Consider the following 23,076-nt stretch of genomic DNA (forward strand, 5'->3'; position numbering starts at 1 on the left):
AGCTGTGTTCTCCAGGTTTTTTACAGAAAACTTCCCAACAAGAGACACATCTTTGAGCTCCAGACTGAACTGACAAGCCAGGAGGTACCAGGTGGGAACTGAGAGCTCCTGACCAAATCTTAGCCAAGGCAGAGGAAAAAATCTGGTTTGCACCAGTTTCAGTGTCCCTGAGGCAGCCAGGACAGCACAATGAGCACTGCCTGCCCTGGGAACATCCACCACCCTGATGGGGCACAGAGATGGAATGGCAGCAATAATACACACACCTCCCTCAAAATACTCAGATAAAGGGACAGAAACTGGGAGCTGGCTCCAACTCCAACTGCTGCATCCAGAACACACCACAACCCTTCATTTGCAGGTAGTGAATAATATTTGCATAACTCATTGGAGTAATATGGCAAAACAAAAACATACAGGACATGCTATAATCACAAACACCTGAAACATGAAATAATTTAAAAATACAACTTCACAGAGATTAATATTTAAAACCAAAACCTTGTGATTTCATAAAATGTTCAAAGTTGGGCAGCCTTTGACTGTGGACATGATGGAACAATTTCCTTCTCCCCTTCACTGTCACTTTCAACACAGATGTATCTTGCAAAGCAATGCAAACTCTGCAACAACTCAACAAAAGCAGAGATGACAGGAGGAAGGAATGTTAAAAACTGATTTTAATAAATCATGTTACAAAACCCTAAGACCAGTTCACAAAGGAGAATTGAGGTCTCATTCACTGCTCTGAAGATGGGAACTGGGCTCCCCAGATGAGGCCCACAGCCTCAAGCTGAGCTTTGCTGTGTGTCACCCTCATCTGACAATTCACATCCACTCTGGAGCCCTGTTTTCCTTTTTGTTTTTTACATTATTCCAAGCCTATTAACACACCAGTACTGTGTGCCTACCTCAAAGTTGTATTTTCCTGCATCACTGGAATCACATCATTTTCATCCCAGACTCTGATAACACTTTCAGAAATATTTGCTTCACTAAACTAAAAATAAAGCCAAACCCCAAATACAGTGAGAGAAAATATTTTGATCACAAAACAAAACATACCAGAAAACCAAGGCCAGGTTCCCATGAAATAAGAAGGATTATAATAGGAAAAAAAAAAAATGGGTGGATGCACAAAAAAGTAATCTTCCTTAAGTGGTGAAAATCTTTGGATGCTGGAACACCACCAAATCACTGTAAATAAAGTAGAATCCTTCCCCTCCTGACCCCAGGAAACAAACCAAACCCAACAACCCACAATTTGCTGTGGTCAGCACATCTTAGGCACAGCATCTGGAGATAACACCAGAAGGGATGCTGGCAGACACCAGGATCCATTCAGAGAACATGCACTTGCCACTTCTTCCTGAATTTCAGAAGTCTGTCTTCTAAAGCAATCCCTTGCATGTCCAGCTGCAAGCCCTGGAGGTTGTGGATGCAAGGGGAACAGCAATATTCTCTGCAGGATACATTCAGCTACTTAAATCCTTTCTGAAACTCTTCACATAAAGAGTTACATTGAAAACATTACAAGAGAGGGGCCTGACAGTGGCAAAGATACAACATAGTGTCTACAGCTCAGAAAATTTACATGTTATCAAATGGGAATCCACAATAAACTCAGATCTTCACATGAGACTACAGGAAGACTTTATGGAAATGGAAATGTATGGATGCTTTTTTCTGTAACAGGAATAACTGTTTACAGGTTAGGTGATATTCTGTAACTATAGGAGGTAAGTTTGGAAATATAGACTATTACCAATTCTACTAAACTACTAAAACACTCTTAGCAGAACACTTGGCACTTTTCTATTTTCCAGTTTTAAACAGCAGCAGAAGTTATTCTTGTAGATGGCTGTTAAAGCTTCAGTGCATTAGTATGCTGAGACTGCCTCCTGTTCTCTCCTCTTGTCCAACACAGTTAAAGCCAAACCAAAAGCCTGTAACATTTCTGGCATTACTGTACCTTTCCTTGCAATACACAACAGAATCATGTCAGATCCATTAGCCCTCAAAAGCAAAGCCCTGATTCAAGTTATCAAAACGTTATCACACTGTTCCCTCTTTGCAGGATATCATCTCCATGGTCTCACTGCCTTTGTGGTGTGGACTGAGGTGATCATAGGATTTTAAATTACTCTGTTTATCTTTTCCCCTCCACCCACAGGTCCTTCTTCTGCCCTCACTGGTTGTTGCAGCCCAGGGCTGCAGAGGAGGCTCCTGCCTGCTTCAGCTTCTTGCGGCGCTTGTTCAGGAGGCGGTTGTTGGACGTTTTCAAGTCTTTGATTTTCACCTGATCATAGTCCACCCTCATGGTAGCCAGAGCACTGGTCATCTCCTCCTGAAAGCAAGAAAGCAGTGTGGTGAAGGCCCTGAGGCAGTGAGCTCACAGCCTCCCCACACTCCAGCCTGGAGAGAGGGGCACAAGGGGCTCTGTCAGCCCTGTCACCCCTGCAGCCCGAGCTGAGCCCTCTGTGACTGCACCAAGACCTGCTCCCCCAGGGGCTCACACACTGCCAGGAGCTGCTCACACACTGCCAGGAGCTGCTCACACACTGCCAGGAGCTGCTCTGCACCACTTGCCAGAGGTACTTCAGGAGTTGTTGTGCTACCAAGGTCAGTGCTCATCACTCAGCACCAACTTCTTCATTGTTCCTGCTGCAGCCCATGGAAATGCATTGCCTACAGGGGAATTTAATTCATGGTGGTACTTAGGCAAGTGACCACCTAGGATTAATTCAAATCTCCCCTCTTTTTCACACGTGAGCACACAGGACCACGCTCTGCTGGCCTAAATTCCGCCATGTCCCTGTGCCCAGATCTTCTCCCTGCCTGGCTCTGCACTCCCACTCAAATATCTTTAAAGTATGTGCTTCAAACACACATCTTCTCTGTCTGAATTAATGCTTAAGCACAGGAATGTTTTAAACTTTTTAATAAGGTTATAAAGAAAAATCTGTTTAAGTGTCTAAGCATTTGGTTCAGTAAAGGAAAACAATTCAGTATCGTGGGTATGTTGGTAGCTCGAGGGAATACCTCTGGGACCTATACAAAAGCACAAGCATAAGAAATTCTCAGAAACATGGAAAATCAGGCAGCTAAGTGAAAACACCTGCTTGATCTCTGACTCAGAAGGTAAATGTTGCCTAGGTCCTAGAAAATTTTACCATGACATAGCTCAACAGCTGAGACTACACATCAGTGATTTAAAAAAATCAGCAATCCATAAAATACACTACAGGAATGTTGCAATTGTCAACATTCTAGGAATTGGAAGCACAGAAAATTCAGAATTAATTGTAAAAGCATGCCAACCTGTTAAAGGCCAGCAGGAAAGAGTTAGGAATTTCAGTGTGCCCTACAGTTTCACTTTGCAGGAAGCATTCAGCAGTGATTGGTATACACAGTAGGTGAGGCACCTGCTTACATCAAGGAAAGACAATTTGTTTTTCTCTCCTCTTCCCTCCACCACATGTCATAACAATACAAGACTAAGGTCATTCAATGTTCCACAATTCAAAAGCACTGCTTGTGAAAACCACAATGCAGCTCAGCCATCCCACCTGCCTCCCTACATTGTCATCATATTCTTCATTGTAATGAAGTTCAAACTGCCCCAGCACTGTCCTCCTCCTCCCTGAGTACATGCAGTGGCTCAGCAGGAGCATCATTAATGCTTTTTATCAGAAATACCATCTTTGTTGGTATCTGGTGCAGCTGTAAGGCTGCCAGATGAAATTCAAATAGCATTCCTTCTTTTTTTAAACAGTTATCATATACACTACTGTTCTAACCAAGGCTGTTTATGCCTCCCTTGTTTGTCATGATTGTATTCAAAATAGCCACAGTATCCAAGGAAATGCACATCCCCAGAGAAGGCAGCACATTTCATCTCCTATCATACTTGACTTAAAGAAATCTGACTGGATTGACTCACTTTAACTTCATCCCAGTGGTCTTTATCCTCTTGCAGGACCCGTGCAGTGTGAAGAGGAGTTGGTGGCACTGACATTGATCTCTAAGAACAAAGAAAAATACCAAAAGGAGTTCTGAGAAACAACATTTGGGAAATAATTGCTTGCTCTTCTCTGTGTATGAAAGGCATAAAACTTGATCTAAAATCCTCCAATGGCCCTCATTGTTCTTGCTTCCAATCATCCCACAAATGAATTCATGTGTGTGGGAGCAAAGGACTACATTCCCCACACATTTAATGGACAAAAAGTGATAGAAATCAGTGCTGAGGTTCTTGCACTCTGCTCCCTTCAAGTCCAAACAATTTATCCAGCCAGTATGTTTTAGTTTTTCACCGTCATTTCACTATTCATTAATCACAGTCTTAAAGTGGTTAATTTAACCTTTATCTCCTAGGATTTGATGTAGGAGACATTTTCTTGCTCATATGCACTAACTGAGATCACCACTTCATCAGACTAAGTGAGCCCCAAAGAGGAAATGACACAGTTCTTCTGAGCAAGGCACAGCTCAGAAGACAGTGCATCCAACAAGAAACTGAGATTCCTGCTCACCTGCCAGGAAAGATCAGGAGATACTTTACATTAGAATAAGGGACAATTTCTAAAGTATGAAGCACAGTTCCCTGACTAAACTCAGCAAGAATCATGGCAATTCTTGCCAGTCCATAACCCAAACTATAATTTCATCTGGATACATTATTTTCCTTATGCTTTCTACCCAAACTTGCTGTTTGCTCCTGTGGCTGCATGTCAACAAAGTCTGAGGAGATCCCTGTACATCCCTGTAAAACAAACCCTACACTGGAACCAGTGCTGATGTTCCCCTGAGCTCAGGGCAGCAGTGCAGCAGCCACAGAAGAGAAGCAGAAATCCCAACTCTTGCATCCTGGCTGGCCAGGGTACAGTTTTATCAAACACAGTAAGAGAAATGAAAAACAAGCAGACAGGTTTCAGTGGTGTCCCTGTCCCTGTGGAAAGTGCTCTCCTTTCTGCTGTGAGCTGCTGCTTGTTAAAAAAAAATCTTATACATGAGGAACTAAATGAGTCTGTGCTCCACCTAAACTGACAATTTTTGCCTAGTTCACAGTAAAATACTTCTGCCATCCATCTCATAAAAAAAAACGAGGGGAAAGAAAAAAAAGAAAGAGACACAAGCACCCTCCTCCGCTGCTTGTGCAACTCCCTAGACATGTTTCCACTTTGGGATTTAGGAAAAGGGAGAACACAGACATTCACTGTATTGCTCTCCCTCTGCACACTGTGAGCACTAGGTTCAGCAGAAAAAAAAAAACCAACCTGCAGTTTCTCCCAGGAAGGTATTGGAGCAGGGCTCCAACTGGAGCAGGTGCAGCAGTCTGCAGACCTTGTCTCTAATCTGCTCATTAACTGGCTCTGTGCATATTCCCAGTAACAAGTGTCTCTGCAGGTGGCAGTTCCTCAGCTATTAGGCACTCACTCCATGAAATTCCTCACCTGCTGACTTCTGAAACATCTTCTTGGGGCTTCAAACACTCAAAACTGGAGGTATTTATTCTGAGCAGTGATTACATTTTTATTTGGTTAGAAAAGACATAGAAACATTGTCTGGGGTCTGTTCTACAGAGTCTTTACAACTTCAGTTTCTCAGCTTTCTCAACTCTAAATGATAACACCTTTCTACTTCATCAGCATGTCCTAGAGCTGCATTTCATTTGACTCCAAGGGCTTTCAGATCCTGCAGCAGGCATTGTAGGAACGGGGATTATCAGCCAACCCTCTGCTTCTGCCCCATCCTTTGAGGATCAGCACAGACACACCAGCACTGTGGGAAAAGGGGAATTCTACAGTAGAAGTGATTCTGTTTCTGGCTGATGATTTTTTGGGCAGCAAGAACAAGACTGGTATTTTTTTAGACACAAATGTGAGAAGTATAACTTACTATTTTGAGGGACATCTACAGAGCAGAGATGGTATCATAAAACTCAGTCTTGTAACTTCTGGGATTTGTGTCTCTTATTTGAAATAGTTCATATTGTATCATTAAAGTAATTTTTTCTTTTTTCCCCATAAAATTTCCTTTAAGGAGAGACAAATTCAACAAAGTCATAGGATGAAACCTGAACTGGGACCATTAATAGCTCAGTGTACCACCCTACCTGGCAATCCCTCACAGGGCAATAAGAGACCCCTGCTCCTCCCCCATGCATTTCCAAATGAGAATTTGGATGAGAATCCCCCCTGAGCACAGGAGCATGTTCACCCTAACACAGCTATGCACAATGGTGCCTGAGACCACTAATAATAGCTCTTTAAATCCTGCACTGATGAAGTAAGCACATAAAGTTTATTTTTGTATTTTTAAAGAGAGTAACACATGCATATGCTGCAGAGTCAACAGAGACTGCCTGCTCACAGAATATAGAGACATCTTTGGCTGCTGCTTCCAAGGACATGACTGTGAGTGCCTTCCCTCCTGTGTCCTCTGCTAACACCAAGAGCTGTGGTTTTATGGCAGGTGACCCTCTGTGCAGGTTACAGGAGGTTAATTAAGGGATCAACAGTGATAACAGCCTTCTCTTGCTGTGTGGAGCTATACCTAAGTTCTGTATGTAAGAATCAATTTATGGTGTAAAAAGAGATCTAAGACTCACATTAATCCAAGGGTGATTCATAAACTGAGAGATTGTCATCCTCTCTGTTGGGTCAGTCTTCAGTAAATGGCGAATGAGCTGCTTGGCTGAAAAACAGAACCAACAGAGCATGGTTAGTCTGGGACTGCATTCCCAAATAACCTTGGGAACACAAGGACCTGCTGAATGAAGAAACACAATTTTGCAGAACTGAAAACCTCCCAATTGCTGTGACCATGTTAAGAAGCCATCTACAGTGGGGCAGCTTACTGTGTTTAAAGGGGCAAAACAGGGAAACATCCAAAACAAGAGGCAAGAAGGAAGGAAAAGGACTGGGGATTCCAGCTGTGCTCTCTACATCACCAAACCAACTGCTTTGAGAGCAACAACTGGAGGTAAAAACAAGCACAGGAACAGAAAGCTGCTAAGCTGCCTGCCTCAAAGTTGGCAACAAGCTGGGCACTATGGGCTGAACGAATACATAAGCTGAAGTTTTGAGAAATGATGGAAGACAACAACTAGCACAGGCTGTGGAAAAAAGGGACAACAAACTCTGACAACTGAGAGGCTACTAAAAAGATAAAAAAGTCAAATAAATGGATTGCACAAACAGGCTTTCTGTGAACATGGGATCTGCCAAAGCAAGAGCAATAATAACTGAGATGTGGTGAGAGTCTAGACAAGAGTTTCACTAATGTGGGTGGACAGACTGGAAATCCTGCATCCAAAGGAAGTTATTTAGAAGGACTTACACAAAATTTACTTAGGGGACTTATAAAAACTTCTAAATAAGAGCTTTCTTTAAGGAACATCACATGCAAGATGATTAAATACTCATTAGAAGTTGCCAGAGGTACAAGTTCAGTTTGTTCAGAGAGGCTCAACAGGACAAAGGACAGGACAAAGCAGGGGGAAAAAGCAGCAACCTGCTGAAGGTGCCTCATCAGCCTGAAGAACACCCACAGATGGGATGATCTTAATAGGATCAAAGGTAGAGGACCCCTATATCCATCCACAAGCAAACAGAAACCCTACACACAGTCCAAGTGCATGTTCTCTCACCAAGCTCCTCTGACCTGTTTTTAACTGCTGCAATATGAACAAGACCCAAAATAGAGAAAATATTTAGCCAAAAACCCATGAGTAAAACATCTCCCTCAGCAATATTCAGCAGGCTGTGCTGCACACACAGCCATGAGATCCAGGGAGGGGTGAAGATGCCACAGAGCACAGCAGGGTCCAAGGTCATTTGTTACTGCTAAACAGCAGAAAAAACCAGGATCACAGCAATAGAAATGGCTTGTAAGAAAACAGATAAGCCCAGATAAGCCCAGACATCTTCTCTTTAATATGAAATGCAGGTGAGACTTCCAGCTTATGAGACTGTCAGGATAAGAGGGAATCAAAAATTCCCACTTTCAGGAAACTGATTGGAACCCAGTAGCTTTTAGTCAATGACTTATACAAAATAAATTGTTGACCTTGATTTAAGTGGTGGCTGGCAAATTCCCACATCCCAAAAAGCTAGCATGAAAACTTGCCATCCTTGCTGGCTGGATCACCAAGGAGGGTAAAGACTGAATAAGTTCTTAAGACAGTTTGCCTTTCTTCCAGCTCAGCTTGCATTAGAGCTCTTCTGGCTGTCTCCTTCCTCAGGATTAGAGACTTCTGTTTCCAGAGGGTTTAATATCAGCATTCACTAGCACTAGCTGGATTTTGAAAGAAGGTTTCCAGTAGTCATTTACTTTTTGTAGCACTGAGGTTGCTGGCTGGTATCTGAGTTCTCTGCAGCACCTTACAAAAAATTGATTTAAATTGTAGAAGAAAGGGAAACAAAAGCTCAGACAGATTTTTAGAAACAGTCTTTGTAAGCACTGCAGCACTGCACACCACCATGCCCACACTCCTCAGTACCAGGGAAGATTTTTACCTTCCTCTGATACTTCAGCCCACTCTGGATTGGGAAATCCATATTGCCCCATCCGAATTCTTCTCTTCATCCCTGGAGAAATGGCTTGACCAGTGTTTGAGTAGAATGGAGGGAACCCACACAGGCTGAAAGAGTGGACAAAAGAATTTTCACAACTAGCAAAGTCCTTTCACCTCTTAAAAAGTTAATTCAAGCTTAAATTCTACAGCAGGCTGCACAATCTCAGTGAACAATTACTTGTGAGTACAGATTTAACAAGTTGTGTTCTATTTCTGTTCACCAAGTTCCTTCCCAAATACTTACAGAATGTATGTGATGACACCCAATGACCACATGTCACATGATTTGTCATACTTCTCAGGACCAAGGACTTCTGGGGCTGGGGGAAGATTAAAACCACAAGTAAACAGAGTACCAGGTATTTCTCTCATCTCCATCACCCTGTAAGCAGCAGCACACTTCAACAACAGGTATCAGAGGCAGCTAAAAATGCAACTCACTGCAGGAACTGGGTAGCACTTTTGATTAACAAGTTCCTAAAGGCATCTAAAGTAGCTTTAAAAAGGAGGAACAGAGCTGGAAAAATGCCCTACTCCTCACCTTGGTGTGTCTCTGCTCAAGGGAGTACTAAGATTACCAAAAAGCAGAAGGAGCTACAGCTAAATGTGTGCAGGGAGACACTGCACTGAAAGAGGCAGGAGCATATGTTCCAGCAATCAGAATAGAAAGGCCCTACTGGAGCTGTGATAAAATTTTGAATGATACCTGGGTGGTGTGTTTAGCTCCAGCAGCTACAGGGCACTGTATTTTTCTTTGGCCTCCAGAGCATTATAATTTTTCCACTAAGTAACAAAATTAGACAGAGATACATTTAGAGGGGATTTTCTTTTGTCCCCTGTGGCAGGTAAACTGTCAGGGAGCTTGATTTTGTAAGGAAAATTATTCTTTAAACATATGAGCAATCATGCTGTTTATAAAAAGGTGTTGAGAAGGGAAATGTCAGCTTGTTTACACACAAATAAAGGCATAAAAACACACGTGTGTAAACTCCTTAACATTTTATCACTAAACCCAGCTTACAAAAATACAGAAGAAGGCATCAGAAAAAGAGAATTGCTAATGTGATTATCTGCTGCCAGGGAATAAGTCTCTTTCAATGCAGAAAACTACACAAACTTTAATCAGAGAAGTAATTTTTTTTAACAAATTAAGTCTTTTTTGCCAGCAAAGAAATTCCAAGCATGGACTGCCCCAGTCAAACCATATGATGAATGACTATTAACTCGAGACTAAAATGAGTGCATAAAGGACAGTCTGCTGTGGCATTCATTACACAGTGCTTCAACTTTGGACAAAATGAAGGAAAAATTCTGCTGTGATTAAGTCATGTTGGTTCTTTATTACTAATTCCTCAATTTGCCAGCTTAAAGAAGTTTTACAGCTGAGGCAACACTCTTCTCTCTTATTGCATTAATTTAAGCTGTGGAAAGTTTTGTACAGAAACTCCCAAATATCATGAAGCTCAATTAAAATCATGGCTTTTATTGCATCATTCAGAGGAAACATCAGGATTACTTCAAGTGTAATCAGCAGGAATTCCCTCTCTCTCCCTGTATCTCCTGTGAAGGCTGTTTCCTCTGCCACCAAGGCAGAAAGCAGAGCTCTGAACTGTACTGGAACCAGACCAGGTTTGGATCGGATCCCAGTTCACATCCTGGAGGTTAACACTTCACATCACATCCACAATAGAAGACTTCCCACCCACTGTAAGGGAAGGAGTGACAGAAATACAGGAGAAATGTGCCTTGGATAACTCACCCACATAATAAGGAGTGTAACAGGGGGTCTGCAGTGCATTTACAGTGGTTTCTTTGGCAAAGCCGAAGTCGGTGAGTTTGAGCACGGTATCTTTGTCTTTAGATGTGTAAAGCAGGTTCTCAGGCTGGAAGGCCACCAAAAGAGGAGAAACAGGATAATGAGATGTCTCCAATGAGCTGGCAGGTCAAACTCACCACCAGCATTTAGGTTTTCTTACTTCTATCACAACCCCACCAAACACACAGAAAGTTCCCTCCCGACATGCACTACATTTTCCCAGACTAAGAATCAACATCCTTCTTAGAAAGGTATCTGGGAGAGCAAACCAAAAGACTCTGGCCAACAGGCATCTAGTCTGGCTTCTTGAACCTCTCCCAGTTCCCTGAACTTCCTGGGACTGATCTGTGTGATGACTGATCTGATCCCAAAGGGGCAGGACAAGGGAAATCCTCAGCAAAGCCCCCATAAGCAGCTGACACAGCTCCATCAGAATTATCTGATACAGACACAGTCTGCTGCTCCCCCCCTCCTCTGTCTCCTGAAACCTGAGTTAATTCCACTCTTGCTGCACACTCCATACAGGCAGAAATGGCAGAGAGGGAAATACAAGCCCTTGTGCCCAAGAACAGGGACAACAGGGTATTTCCATTATCTGCAATTAGTTCAACTCATTTCCCAGTTTACCCCCTGGTGACACCACGATGTGTCAACTCTCCCTCCAGCTAAACACACAAACATCTGCTAAACACACACACAGCTCAGAGCTGTGGAATTGATCTGATGCCCCAGTCTGTCATTACATGCCCTGCTCTCCAGCACATGCCATCCCTTGCTGTGTCCCTGTGCTGGAAATGCTGGGGTGCAGCGAGCTTGGCTTTGCTTGTGCTGTGCACTTCAGAGCATGAACACAACATACAACCCCAAAAACCCCCATAATGAGATTGGGGTTCAAACTTTACCTAGTTGGACACTGGCAGTAACTGAGATCTCCCTATTTTCCCAAATATTCACACACTTATTGAAGTGGGTTAGATGCACGAAATTGATATTATTTCTCCCAGAAGTTTCCCCCTTTTCTGAAGGGGGTTTTGCTGTTTGGGGCTTTTTTTGGGTTTGGGGTTTTTTTTTTTTTTTAATGCAAATATGATGCTGAAAGCAACTAATAACAGGCAAAGACTGTACACAAAGACATCTAAAAGTTATAGGTTCACTTGAAGCAGTGCTATTTTCTTGCTAATTAATGGACTGCAAGTGGGCAGTCCCTCTAACTAAGCATCTGACTATCATGAGATTTTTCTGCATTCTGTACACAACTGGAAGGCATTAGCACACATGAATATTCCAACCTTGGACTAGTTGCAAACTAGTGATCAAATCCTTTCTCACACTGGCAGAGGAACAGGGACACTTTGACCATGTGACTGCACCCCCAGTTCTGTTCAAGCCACTGCTGCTCAGATTTTTTCCTGCCATGAGTTCTATTCCCAGCCCACACACCCTGGGCCTCACCTTGACATCCCTGTGTGCAATGTTCATGGAGTGCAGGTACTGGATGGCTGTGCCAATGTCCCTCATTATTTCAGAGGCCTCTATAAATACAATTTTAGAGAAAGGTCACATTAACATTCCCACTATAACTCAGGGACATGCTTGGGAATGCTTATGGCTTACAAACAGCTTGCTGGAGCACGGGGCAAGCATCAAGCCTAGAGAAACCCTAAAATTAGCCCTACCAGCTGTGTTTTGGGTTTGCAGGCACCAAGCCCCCACTGCTCAGTCTCCTCCTGAGCAGGCACTGCAGCCCAGCAGCTCAGGCTCCTCAGGAGCTCGGAAATTCGTGCCTTCATTTGCTCACCAAAATAGCAGCAAGAGCAGAGCAGGTACACAAGCAGCAACTGTTAAGAAAGGAGCCCCAACCAGAATTTCTCTCTAATTGTCCAGGACATGTCCTTGGTTGTTCGAGACAGAAATTTAACTTTCGGCTTCTAGTTGAGAGGTAGGAGGATGATCTATCAGATTTTCTAAAAATAGAGCAACATAACAATATAGTAATTTTAGGATAGGTCACATCTTAATTCCTCACTGTCTTTAAAAGTTTTTCATCAGGTGGAAAAAAATCAACAGTTTTATTCAGCAAAGCACAAACTGCCACCTTTGAAATAATAAGTTTCAAGAATTTAACACAGCCCCAGTGGGAAATTCTAGTGGTGGAGCTGCCTTGCAACTGCAGTGCTCTGGGAATCTGGAAGGGTTCAGTTACACAGGGAGGGGTTCCAGAGCAGGGAGGAATGACATTCCCATGTGAGCACTATATCACATCTCCATTGACAGGGAAACAATAGAAACTTCAGCCTGATCCTCTGGGTTCTGCACAGGCAGAACTTGTACTGCAACCTGGAATCCTTTTTCACATGGCTTGAGACTGAAACTACACAATCTCAGACAAGCACAATTAGAATGCAGAAACACTTCTATTCTTTGGGGAAAACCTTGCACAACCTCCTCCTTCCTGGTCCTAATGGGAAGCTGTGGCTACATAAACAGGCAGTGAACCTGGAGAATCCACTGGCACAGGATTCATTTACCTCAGGAAAGAATGAAAGGGGTTCTTTTGTAACAGGTGATTTATGAGTAAGCATTTATTATGTTATACAATGCTATATAATGGAGAAAAACAATGTTTTTAGTAGAGTGCAGTGGCTAATTTTCATGGAACCAGTTTTCTCCTAGGAATTCATATTTTAGAGAAGAACTAATAAAGTTTCTAAAAATGTTCATTTTCTCTGCACAAGTCCCTTAAAGGACTAAAAAGGATTCATCCCAGGCTAGGAAACACAGGAGAAGAAAACAGACTGGCCTTTACACCAGACCTGCAAAATAAGTCACAGTAATTTACAAGACTGGGTGTGCATTTTTCTGCTTCTGAGCATTTTTTCAGACCAGTAGTTACAAATATTATCACCTTACAAACATTAATGGTTTTACTCTGAGCAGAAACAAGCTCTTGTCTGCTGTGAGGGGGCAAGGAAAACCATGGCCAAGCAGACCTGTGGTTCTCTGTCAATAATAAGCAGCAAAGACAATAAAAATGGCAAGACTAGTCTGATGCAAGCTCTGTCCCTGCCTATGGCAGGGCTTTGCAGTGGCTCAGTCCCCCCTGCAGACAGGCAGGTTTGTTTGCAGGGTGGTTAATAACACTTCCTTTCAAGTAGTGCTTTAAAGCCCTTGAACAGGAGATGTTTCATCAGATGTGATTTGCTCATTAGACTCAGGACCCAACAGTGTGCAGTGCTGCTGCTTGAGGGACAGACAGAGAGAGATCACAGCAGGAGCTGCACTGATCATGGCAGAGGTGGCCTGGCACAAGACCAGGATCAGAGGAAGAGATGCTCTCATGGTACAGAAATGAAAAAGCTGAGCATATCTGTAGAAAGATTTTTCTCTAAAGCTCACACATTTTGCCTGAACTTGGCCAAGTCTCATAATTCCTGATTTTCAAGAACTTTTCAAAATCACTCTTAACACACATTGGGGTAAATAACAATATAACAACAACAAACAGCATCATGAATAAAATAAAATAACAATTCCTGAAAGGAAACAGGGGACAGAGAAATGGAGAAGAAAGAAAAATCTTTCACAAACTTTAAAATTAAACTTGTGATGTTTTACCTCTCTCAGTGAAAGCTTGGTCTCCTCTCTCCTGGATCCTGCTAAACAGCTCTCCTCCCTCCATGCTGGAACAAAGAACACAAAAACCCCACCTTGTATTAGCAGAAAGGACAAAATTAACACCTGTCTGTGCATCCACATAATCTCATGGAACCACAGCAGGAAGAGATAAAGATTACAGGCTGCCTCCTATGCCAGTGCTTCCCAAACATCACACTCACTTACATCAATGCAGAAAACCATCCTGGTATGCATAAATAGAAAACAAAATAAGACCAGGGAGTTTTGATGCCTTCAGTTTAATTTCAGTTATTAATTTTCAGTACCCTGACACAGGGAGCACAGCACACAAAGATGGGAAATCAGATATGCCAGCACTGGGAAGCTGACAATAATCTTGTTTCATGTAATGGGTGGGGAGGAAGAAAGAGAAAGAAGCAAAGACACCTAAAAGAATTATTAATTTGCCCTCAGTAAAAAGGACAATAACTGTGGTATTGGAGACTAGGGAAAGTTAGAGTCAAAATAGTTACAAGAAGACAGATCACATTGGATAATTGAATTTACATCAGAAGTTGGAAGTGATCACAACCAAGGCAGAATGTATTGGTACAGATATCTTCCAGAGGTGTACTAGTCAGTCAATGCTTTAATGAGGACAATTGCTATAGTGCACAATGAAAATTTATTGTCTGGTAAAGGTTTCATTCTTCCAGCACACAGGATGGCTGGAGCAGCTGCACATTTCCTTACCAGTTCTATAAAGGGAAGGAGAGATTTCCTGTGCAAACCAAAGCTGTGCTGCTGAGAAACCCCCCAAGTGCCACCTAAGCTGACACATTGTCCTGCTCCCTCCATCCCTGCAAAGGCAGTGCCTGCTGCGGGGCTGCTGCTGGTCCATACCATTCCATGACAATGAGCAGGCATCTCTTCCCATGATGGATGTTCTCGTACACACCCAGCACGTGGACGATGTGAGGACAGCCCGAGGCTCGCCAGTGGTACTCCACCTCCTGGCGGGCTTTGGGGCTGTCGTACAGCAGCTGCGGGGAGAGAGCAGAGAGCCAAGTCAGCCAGGCACCATCCTCTGCTAGCAGCTGCCACCAACATGGCTCAAAGAGGGCTCCAGGTGAGGAAACCTTCTCCAGCCAAAGCATGAGAATCCATCACAGCATTTTCACCTTCTCTGGGCTGTCCTGAGGAATACATAAATAATTTGTCCCTTGCAACTGGAAGGGCTTTGAATGACAGTAAGGAGGGATTTTGAATCTGAGTCTATTTTACCCACTTCTGGATGGGAAACAGAGAATTTTTCCTATGTGTTTACATGAAAATTCTGTTTTCTTTATTGACTTCAATACAGAAAATTTACATCACTGGGAAAAAAATCCTACACCTCTTTGCTGCTTCAGCATCCCTTTCAGCAGAGCAGACACAGCAACATGGCAGGAAAGGTCTGCAGCCCTTCATACAATGCTGGGGAAGTGCTCAGGAATGACTGGAAAGAGGGTGAATGCTTCTCTTCCAGGCCAGGAAAGGAAAAGGGTGACAGCCACTCCTCTGCTGAGGGCATATTTTTGTTTTTCTGGGAAGCACAGAAGGCTGCAGGAGGGGACAGGTGTGCTCAGGAGCTGAGTGTGCAGGAGCCTCACTGTGCCCACCCCAGCTCAGCCAGGCTCCACAGCCCCTGCACAGCCCCAGGCTTTCAGCAGAGCCAGGGGCTGGAGGAGCTTTCTGGCCAAGTTCATTGCCCTCACAGCCAGCCTCCCTCTGCAGGGCTGTCATTGTGCACCCAGAGCACACCCTTGTGAGATCACTGCCGCCTCTTCCTTCCTGCTCCAGCCTCATTTCCAACACAAAGAACTTCCCAAAGAAAGAGATGGCTCCAGTTTGGACAAAGAGCCTACTGGTGAGTCCAAGTGGGTTGCTTTGCTCCTTTCAGCCACCAGCCCATTCAGCAGCCTTTCCTTCACAGCCACTGTGTTCTAGCTCAGTAGGACTGTCCATCAGGATTTTCCCCTCTGCCCTTCTGAGTTTGGGCTGCTGCCTGGAGGTCTCTTCAAAAGTTCATTAAATTACATATGCCACAATAAAGCCCAAACACTCTCAAGACTAACCAGGCCTTACAGTGTTTGTTGCTTGGGTATTAACTGGATTAATGCCACTTCTGAGCAGGACACTTCCAAAAGCTTCTCCTCTATCCTGTGCCACTGATCAGACATTCCCATTCTCTATACTGATGTAACTGCACTATTATTTGTGCCTATTGTGCTTGCACACTGCACAGAGATGCTGCTTTTCAGGTTTGTACCAAGTGTTTATGAAAATTGTTTCAGAGAATTGAATTCACACTCTCTGAAGAACTTTTACAAGGCATTTTGATGCACACAAGGATGCTGCAGTTTCTTTTCTCCACCCTTCAAGTAAATTTTGTACACTACTTCATGCCAAGATTGAATGTACTCATGTCAAGATGACACCTGGAAGAGCAGGGAAAGGGAACTTCAAAAATACAGAGCAAATACACATACCAAATAATATCTGATATATCAACCAACTGTTAACCTTTGGATTTCTCCTTCTGAACTTCAAAACTAAATTAAATCTTCTCTTTATATCTAAAACTGGAAGGCAAAACTGTACCTTTTAAGACATTTTAGAGACACAGACACTTGTAAAATAAAAGTCGTGTAGGGTTGAAAGCACCATTTTCTGCAAAATTTAGGTGATGATTTAGAAACACAGTCTAAAATTTTAGACTCATGATTAAATATCACAAACTTGCAAAGAACCTAAATGGATATTTTGCCATCTTCCTGAGCCCAAAGAAGGACTGTGATACTACTGCTGCAATAGCTTTGAAGCAGGATCCCTGATATTGTACAAAAGGGCAGAGGCAGCTGTGAAATAAAACAGAATTTCAGATTAGTTTTCCAGTGCTTCTGGTTTGGGGGAAGAGCAGCTCTGGGAATAGGAGCCCCCAGTCACTGCTCTAAAGGGGTTCAGCTGAAGTCACAGCATGCCACAGCAGGCTGTGGGCAGGATCATGAGCCAGCCCAATTTGAAAGCACACAAACCCCAGGAGAAATGCTCCATCTCCCAATTTCTCATGAGACCAGAGGACACAAGCACAGCAGCCTTTGCACAGCTCCATAAATGTGTGGCCAGACAGCACAATTTACACCAGGAGCTGCTCAGGACAAAACTGGAGTTTTGCTGGAGCTCAGCATCACCAAACCACTGCCTAAAAGCAGCAGATGAAACAGGGAGGGCACGAAAACAGGGGTGATGGATGGAAGGTAAGGAAGCACAGGATGTGATTCACACAACTGTCCTCAATATCTGAAAAAGCTGAGAGGCAAAAGAGCAGCACAGTGGGAGTGCTCAGCCTGTTCCTGGGGAACAACAGGGCAGATGCCAGCAGACACTCCAGGATGTGCTGCCAGTTCAGGGCTTGGCTGTGCAGGGAGCCCTGAACTCTTATTCTGGGGCATTGGCCTAACTTGGGCTGGGGAGCACCTGCCAAATGAATTCTAAACTGCAGTTCAGAAGGTTGGCTCAGTGGAATTTCTTCCTGTGCAGAATTTCTTGACAGAAAGGAAAAAGAAAAAAAAAAAGAAAGAAAAAAAAAGAAAAAAAAAAAAATGTGTCACAGTATCTTCTAATAGCTTTTCCATTGATTCAGTGTGGTGTACACAAGGAAGGACAGCAGGAACCCTCATACCTTAATGGTCTGATCTATACAGGAAATAACCTCAGGGCTCCAGGGAGTTGCAAGTGATCTTCTGGACTCTGAAACTGTAACAAGTGAGGAGGAAGATATCCATGGGCATGGGCAGGGAACGGGCTGAGGACAGGAAACAACCACTTTTCAGTGACTTTCTCTTTAATGTGCACAGCCAGATTACAGATTCCTGTCAGATCTGCTATCTGCTCCTACATAGGAGAGTAAGACCTCCTCTATGCTTTTTTATTTCTTTTAAACTTCAGCAATTCTTCCTAGTTCCAGACAGGTGCTGTGCTTGGATTAGAGGTGTTACAGGCTCAGTTCTCATCTACTCCATGTGCTACAATAAAGCAGCATCTGACACTGCAACCATGTCTCTCTTATATGCACCAATTGCAGAATCTGAACTCCCCTTCACAAGACAATCAATTTTATAACCTCTGTGCTATCTTCCTCACAGGAAGGCTTCCCATTATTAAAACTGAAATGGAACCTGCAGAAATTTTCAGTCCTAAAGGTCCTCAGCATGTAATACTGACATATAGGCACTTGTATCCATACATATTATGTTTCTAGCTGGGAAACAAAAGGTCTAAGGGGCTAAATGTAAGGGCTTTTTGCTTGCTTTCCTCTTTGTGTGTGGCTGTTACAAAAATGCTGAATCCTACAAATAAGCCTTGGGAACTGAATTCACGCTGATGCACAGAACCTGACACCATTTTGCAGCAGAGCAGTTCTTCCAGTCACTCTTTATTCAAGAGGGGTAGATGGCAAAAAGAGGCTTGGATAATGTTTCTTTCATCCCCTCCCTCCCCTATGCTACTAAAAGGGGAAAAAAAAAAGAAAAAAGGAAAGAAAAAAGAGCTATCAGTATGGCTTTGGATGCTTTGTCTTTTATTACATCCTGATCATTTCCAATATACATTTAAATTCAGTGTTAACAATCTTTATCTGTTTCTGGGTCTCTTAAGAAGGGATAAAGCCATCCTTTGTGTCAGAACACTCAAGGAATGGAAATGATCAAGATTTCCTTCCTCATCATCATCAGTCCCATCAGGAGCTGCAGCATGAGCCATGTGTGCTGCAAGGGCAGCCCAGAGAGTGGGCATCCATTCCTGCCAATCTCCAAGAAAGCACTGATTTTGTTTAAAATGCAAACAATACAACACACTTCTCCTTCAATTATTTAGTACTGAAGCATCAGTCTACAGCTAAGGGCTAAAACCAGGGCAGGCACAGGTAAAGGGTCATCTGTAAACCTGCTGTTATTTCAAATCCAGCTTAGGCTGCTGGAAATTAAACCTGCTTGGAGGCTTCATAGAAGCAAACTGTCATCCCAATTCCTGCAGAGCTGTTCAAGCTACCATCACAGCTGGCATTCCCTGGCCTCTCCATGGGGGCTCAGACAGACAGCCAGTCCCAAAGGTGGGCTTCTCCAAGCTAATAATAGGAATAACAGCTGAGTAGCACAATTTCCCATCACTCCTGCTGTGGTACTGGATCCTTTCCTTCACCCTGCTGAGTGTCAGGGTTGTACTCCCTGCACTGAAGGACCCTTCTCTTCCCTGTACTCTTCCAGTCCCTACTCAGCTAAGCCTGGAAGCAGCAAAAGCTGCAGCAGATCTTGGGGACCTTGCCAGCACAAGTGAAAGTGAAAAGGGCTCAGGGAGGATTCTCTGCACGTGGAGTCAGAGCCACGCTGAGAGCAGCTCCCTCAAATGACTTCAAATTCCTTACACATGTTTAAAAGGGAAAACAGAAAAAAGAGCAGAATGGACAAAGATCAAAGAACAGGCTAATGTCACATAGGATGGGTTTGAACATATTCAAAGGATCCCAGGCAATTCATTGAACCCTGAGTGCAGGAGTATCACTGGCCACAGAAATGGGTGTGGTAAGACCCAAACATTCACATGTTGTATCTGGGACATTCAAACCCTCTATATAAAACAATAAAACAGCTTTTGTCATATGGATCTCTGAGAGTACTGTCATCTCTGCCTTCAACCATGACCAACTAATGTAATAGGTTAACAGAGTTTGCTTTTTCTTTTTTTCTAAGAGTTTGAGCACTAGACACACAGCAAGTCTGCTGAAGAACTTTGCTCACTCCTGCTTCTCCATCCCTAGAGAGCACACACCCCATAAATACTGTTTTGCTCCAAGCCTCCCTCCTGCAGTGAATCAAGCAGGCCTCTCAAAAACAACTTTGGTGTGGTTCCTGATTTTATTTATTGTAGCAGTACTCAAATCACCATCAGGCACTCGCTATGACTCCACAACCTGAGGTAAATAAATGAGACATAGCACTATTAATGCTCTAATTACACATGCAACTATCCATTCACTCTGCAAAGGTCAGCTGTCTTTGCTCATAAGTGTTAGTGGAGATACAGGGAATGCAACTCAAATGGCAAAGCTGGGGCCCAGGATGCATTTCAAAGGTGTCCCCTTGCACACGTGAGGATGACATAAAAGGAAGCACAAAAATGAGCCAAAATGCCCACAAAGAAAAGTGACTTTCCTGATTCTCTGATAATCTTACATGAATGCATTTGAACTGCAGTGCCAAACATATCCAACTGTACATTCAATACCATGGGGCATACGGAGATTTAAATAAAAAGCATGTTATGTATTTTACTAGAACCACAATATTACTTTGTATTTTAATACTGTGCTTGATCTGTGTAGATGGAAAATTATTCCTACTAGCACTGTAAGACTTCAGCTATTCTCAGTTGTGACAGGCTACAAACCAGCTGCATGTGGCTTCTGTTGTATTCAAAACACTGCAAATGGATTTTAGAAGAAAAATAAATCACCAACAGCTACTAACATGCTGCTACCAGACCCAGACATCCTTGAACACATGTTTATACAAGAAGGCCTAGAAATCAGCTCCTCTCTCTACCTTCTTCTGATGACAATTTCTACCACAAAATGCAGTTTAGCCAGCACTGACAACTGCATTCAACACCTGCAGTCAATATTCAGTAGCTGGGGAAACCTGCTGTAAGGCCCTTTCCAAAACCCAGACACAATAATCTGTGATCAAAATAAAGTAATCTCTAGCTCTGCCACTATTTTCACTCTTCCTAAATTTTCAAATTATGGAAAAGGAAATCTAAAATCCCAGCTGAAAATTAAGACATTTCTTACCTTATAATTTCACTCAAGTGTCTGAGACAAGGTTTGCCTATGAAAAGGGAAAGAAAAAAAGAAGAAAATACCCCAACCAACCCCCCCCCCCCACACCTCCTTAACACAAACTTCACTTCTGCCAGCCAGAAGTGAGTTCATAAATTCTGATAAAAAGGAGTCAGCTGACTTAGCTTCAGTAATTTATATTGGCTCCTTGGCTGAGCAAAATGAATGGGCCTTGCTTGTGAAACTTGAAACCTTGCTGTGTAAGAAAATTCCAGCAATACAAAATACTGTGGCACTTTCTCACATCTTCAGCCAATCAAACTTTCCCTCTGTAATGACTTTAGCAGTCTTGATCTTCCAGATGTCTAAGCTCTTCATGCCTTGAATCAAAGCAAATAAAGGATCACTTAAAACATTGAGATGTACCCTGTAGCAAACAGTTTTGTCATCTGCCATAATGAAATCTCCCACAATGAGGACACATCCTGCCTGTCCAGGACTCACAATTGTCCTGGGGCCAGCCTGAGACTGAGACACAGATTTCCACAAGAACTATGGCCATCACCAAAAACTCTTTGTGTTCTCTGAAGTTGTATTTCCTTACCTCTGATTTTTTTTGTGCAATGACTGTGAAGCAGCAATACCTCCAGAATACACTTTTCATGGCCATGGAATGGGCTGGAGTCTGTCTGCCAGGATGTGACCCTCTCAGACACTTCCCAGTATTGACAGTCACAGGTCTAAGCTCCATTTTAACCATCCCTAATCCCCCCTCCTGCCAATAATACATTATCCCACACCATTTCTGTTATATTTTGCCATCTTTTTGTCTTACACCTCTGTTTTTCTTTAAAAAAAAAAAAAAACAACAAAACTCATCTACAGCATACACAACTAGTAGTAACATTCTACACACATGTTCCACAGAAAGAAGGAGAAAGAGCAAATACAGATGTTATTCCAAGTGCTCTAATTTCAGTTCTCACTGCCATGAAAATGACCTGTCTGACATCAGTAAGCCATGGCACAGCTTTGCTGGAGCAGGATGTGGCAGAAGATACTAAGATGATCTAAGTCTGATGTTCTCTTTCCTAGCCTTCACACTAATCAGCAGCATTAAAATTAACACAGATGTGATAATACTTGACAAGGTAGAAGCAGAAATTAGGAACATGCTTAATCTCATTAACCACAGATAACAGTAGCTCTGAGGGAAACCTGAGCTATCCCCCAGCCTTTCTCTGTATTTTTTGCTCGTGTGACTACAGTCATGAAGATTAAATCACCCAAGAACTCCCAGGAAGGCTTTGACAGAGGCTCTTTGGGTTGCCTGCTGGACTGCACATTTGCCATGTGTCTGTCTTTTCACCCTTCTCTGCACACCAGCCCCATTTTGGGATAGCTGGCACCTTAATGAGCTTCCCCCCATACCTGCAGCTCTCTTCTCCCCCACGGCCCCACCATTTGGCAGAGAATCAGAACGAAGACACTGTCCTGTCATACCACTGCCCACATACCTAAACTCCCTTTTAGCTGACTTCCCACCCCCTTCCACATGAATTTCAGGTTGCCATCCCTGCATGCAAAGCTTGGCAATGTGCCACCCAGAGCCTCTGCTCTTTCTCAGACAGAGCTGTTCTTTCTCCTTCCTCTACACCCACACTTGTGCATCCTGTCGCATGACCAAGCAGTGCCTCTGTCCTGCTGCATCCTCTGTCTCATCCAAAGAACCCAGAAATAAAAAACTTTCAAACCCTCCTTCTCCCATTCCATGGGGCTCACCTACTTTGTTTAAGCATTACCTTGAGGGGAGACTTGCTAAATCCCTGACATCAGTGGCACTGACAGCAGCTCCACTCACATCTCTCCCAGCAGATACTGAGATTTGACCCAGTTCTTGGGAATCTCACTGGAGTGACTCTGGCCAGTGCAACATCAAACACTCAATCCTAAAAGCTGTCACCTGTGGCAACTTAACTCATCTGCAAAAATAAAACAAAGCCCCAAAGCTTTCAGCGAGGACATCTGTGAGATTTCTTTGGTGCTTCAAATCACTGCTGTATGTTTTCACACTCGTGTCTGTGCAAGCTCTGCCTTCAGCAGTTTCAAGCAAAGATCTGTATCTGTTTCTAAGGCACAATTCTGTACATAGCTCTGTGGATGGAACCTTAATGATCCTCCAGGCAC

At 43.3% G+C, this 23,076-nt stretch overlaps 1 protein-coding gene across 2 annotated transcripts in view; it reads right to left on the reverse strand.

Moving 5' to 3' along the window:
- Window positions 1-662: 662 nt before the first annotated feature.
- The window catches only part of MAPKAPK3 (MAPK activated protein kinase 3), a 49,197-nt gene continuing 26,783 nt past the window's right edge, over window positions 663-23,076 (reverse strand). For both annotated transcript variants that reach the window (XM_079317313.1, XM_079317312.1), the window contains 9 exons: window positions 14,916-15,055; window positions 14,013-14,077; window positions 11,850-11,929; window positions 10,341-10,464; window positions 8,826-8,901; window positions 8,523-8,647; window positions 6,614-6,699; window positions 3,944-4,024; window positions 663-2,347 (listed from right to left, as the gene is read on the reverse strand). In XM_079317313.1, coding sequence (XP_079173439.1) covers window positions 2,189-2,347; window positions 3,944-4,024; window positions 6,614-6,699; window positions 8,523-8,647; window positions 8,826-8,901; window positions 10,341-10,464; window positions 11,850-11,929; window positions 14,013-14,077; window positions 14,916-15,055 — 936 coding nt within the window. In that variant the 3' untranslated portion in view covers window positions 663-2,188. The remainder of the gene's footprint in view (window positions 2,348-3,943; window positions 4,025-6,613; window positions 6,700-8,522; window positions 8,648-8,825; window positions 8,902-10,340; window positions 10,465-11,849; window positions 11,930-14,012; window positions 14,078-14,915; window positions 15,056-23,076) is intronic.

Source organism: Erithacus rubecula, assembly GCF_903797595.1.
Source record: "Erithacus rubecula genome assembly, chromosome: 13".
Lineage (NCBI taxonomy): Eukaryota > Metazoa > Chordata > Aves > Passeriformes > Muscicapidae > Erithacus > Erithacus rubecula.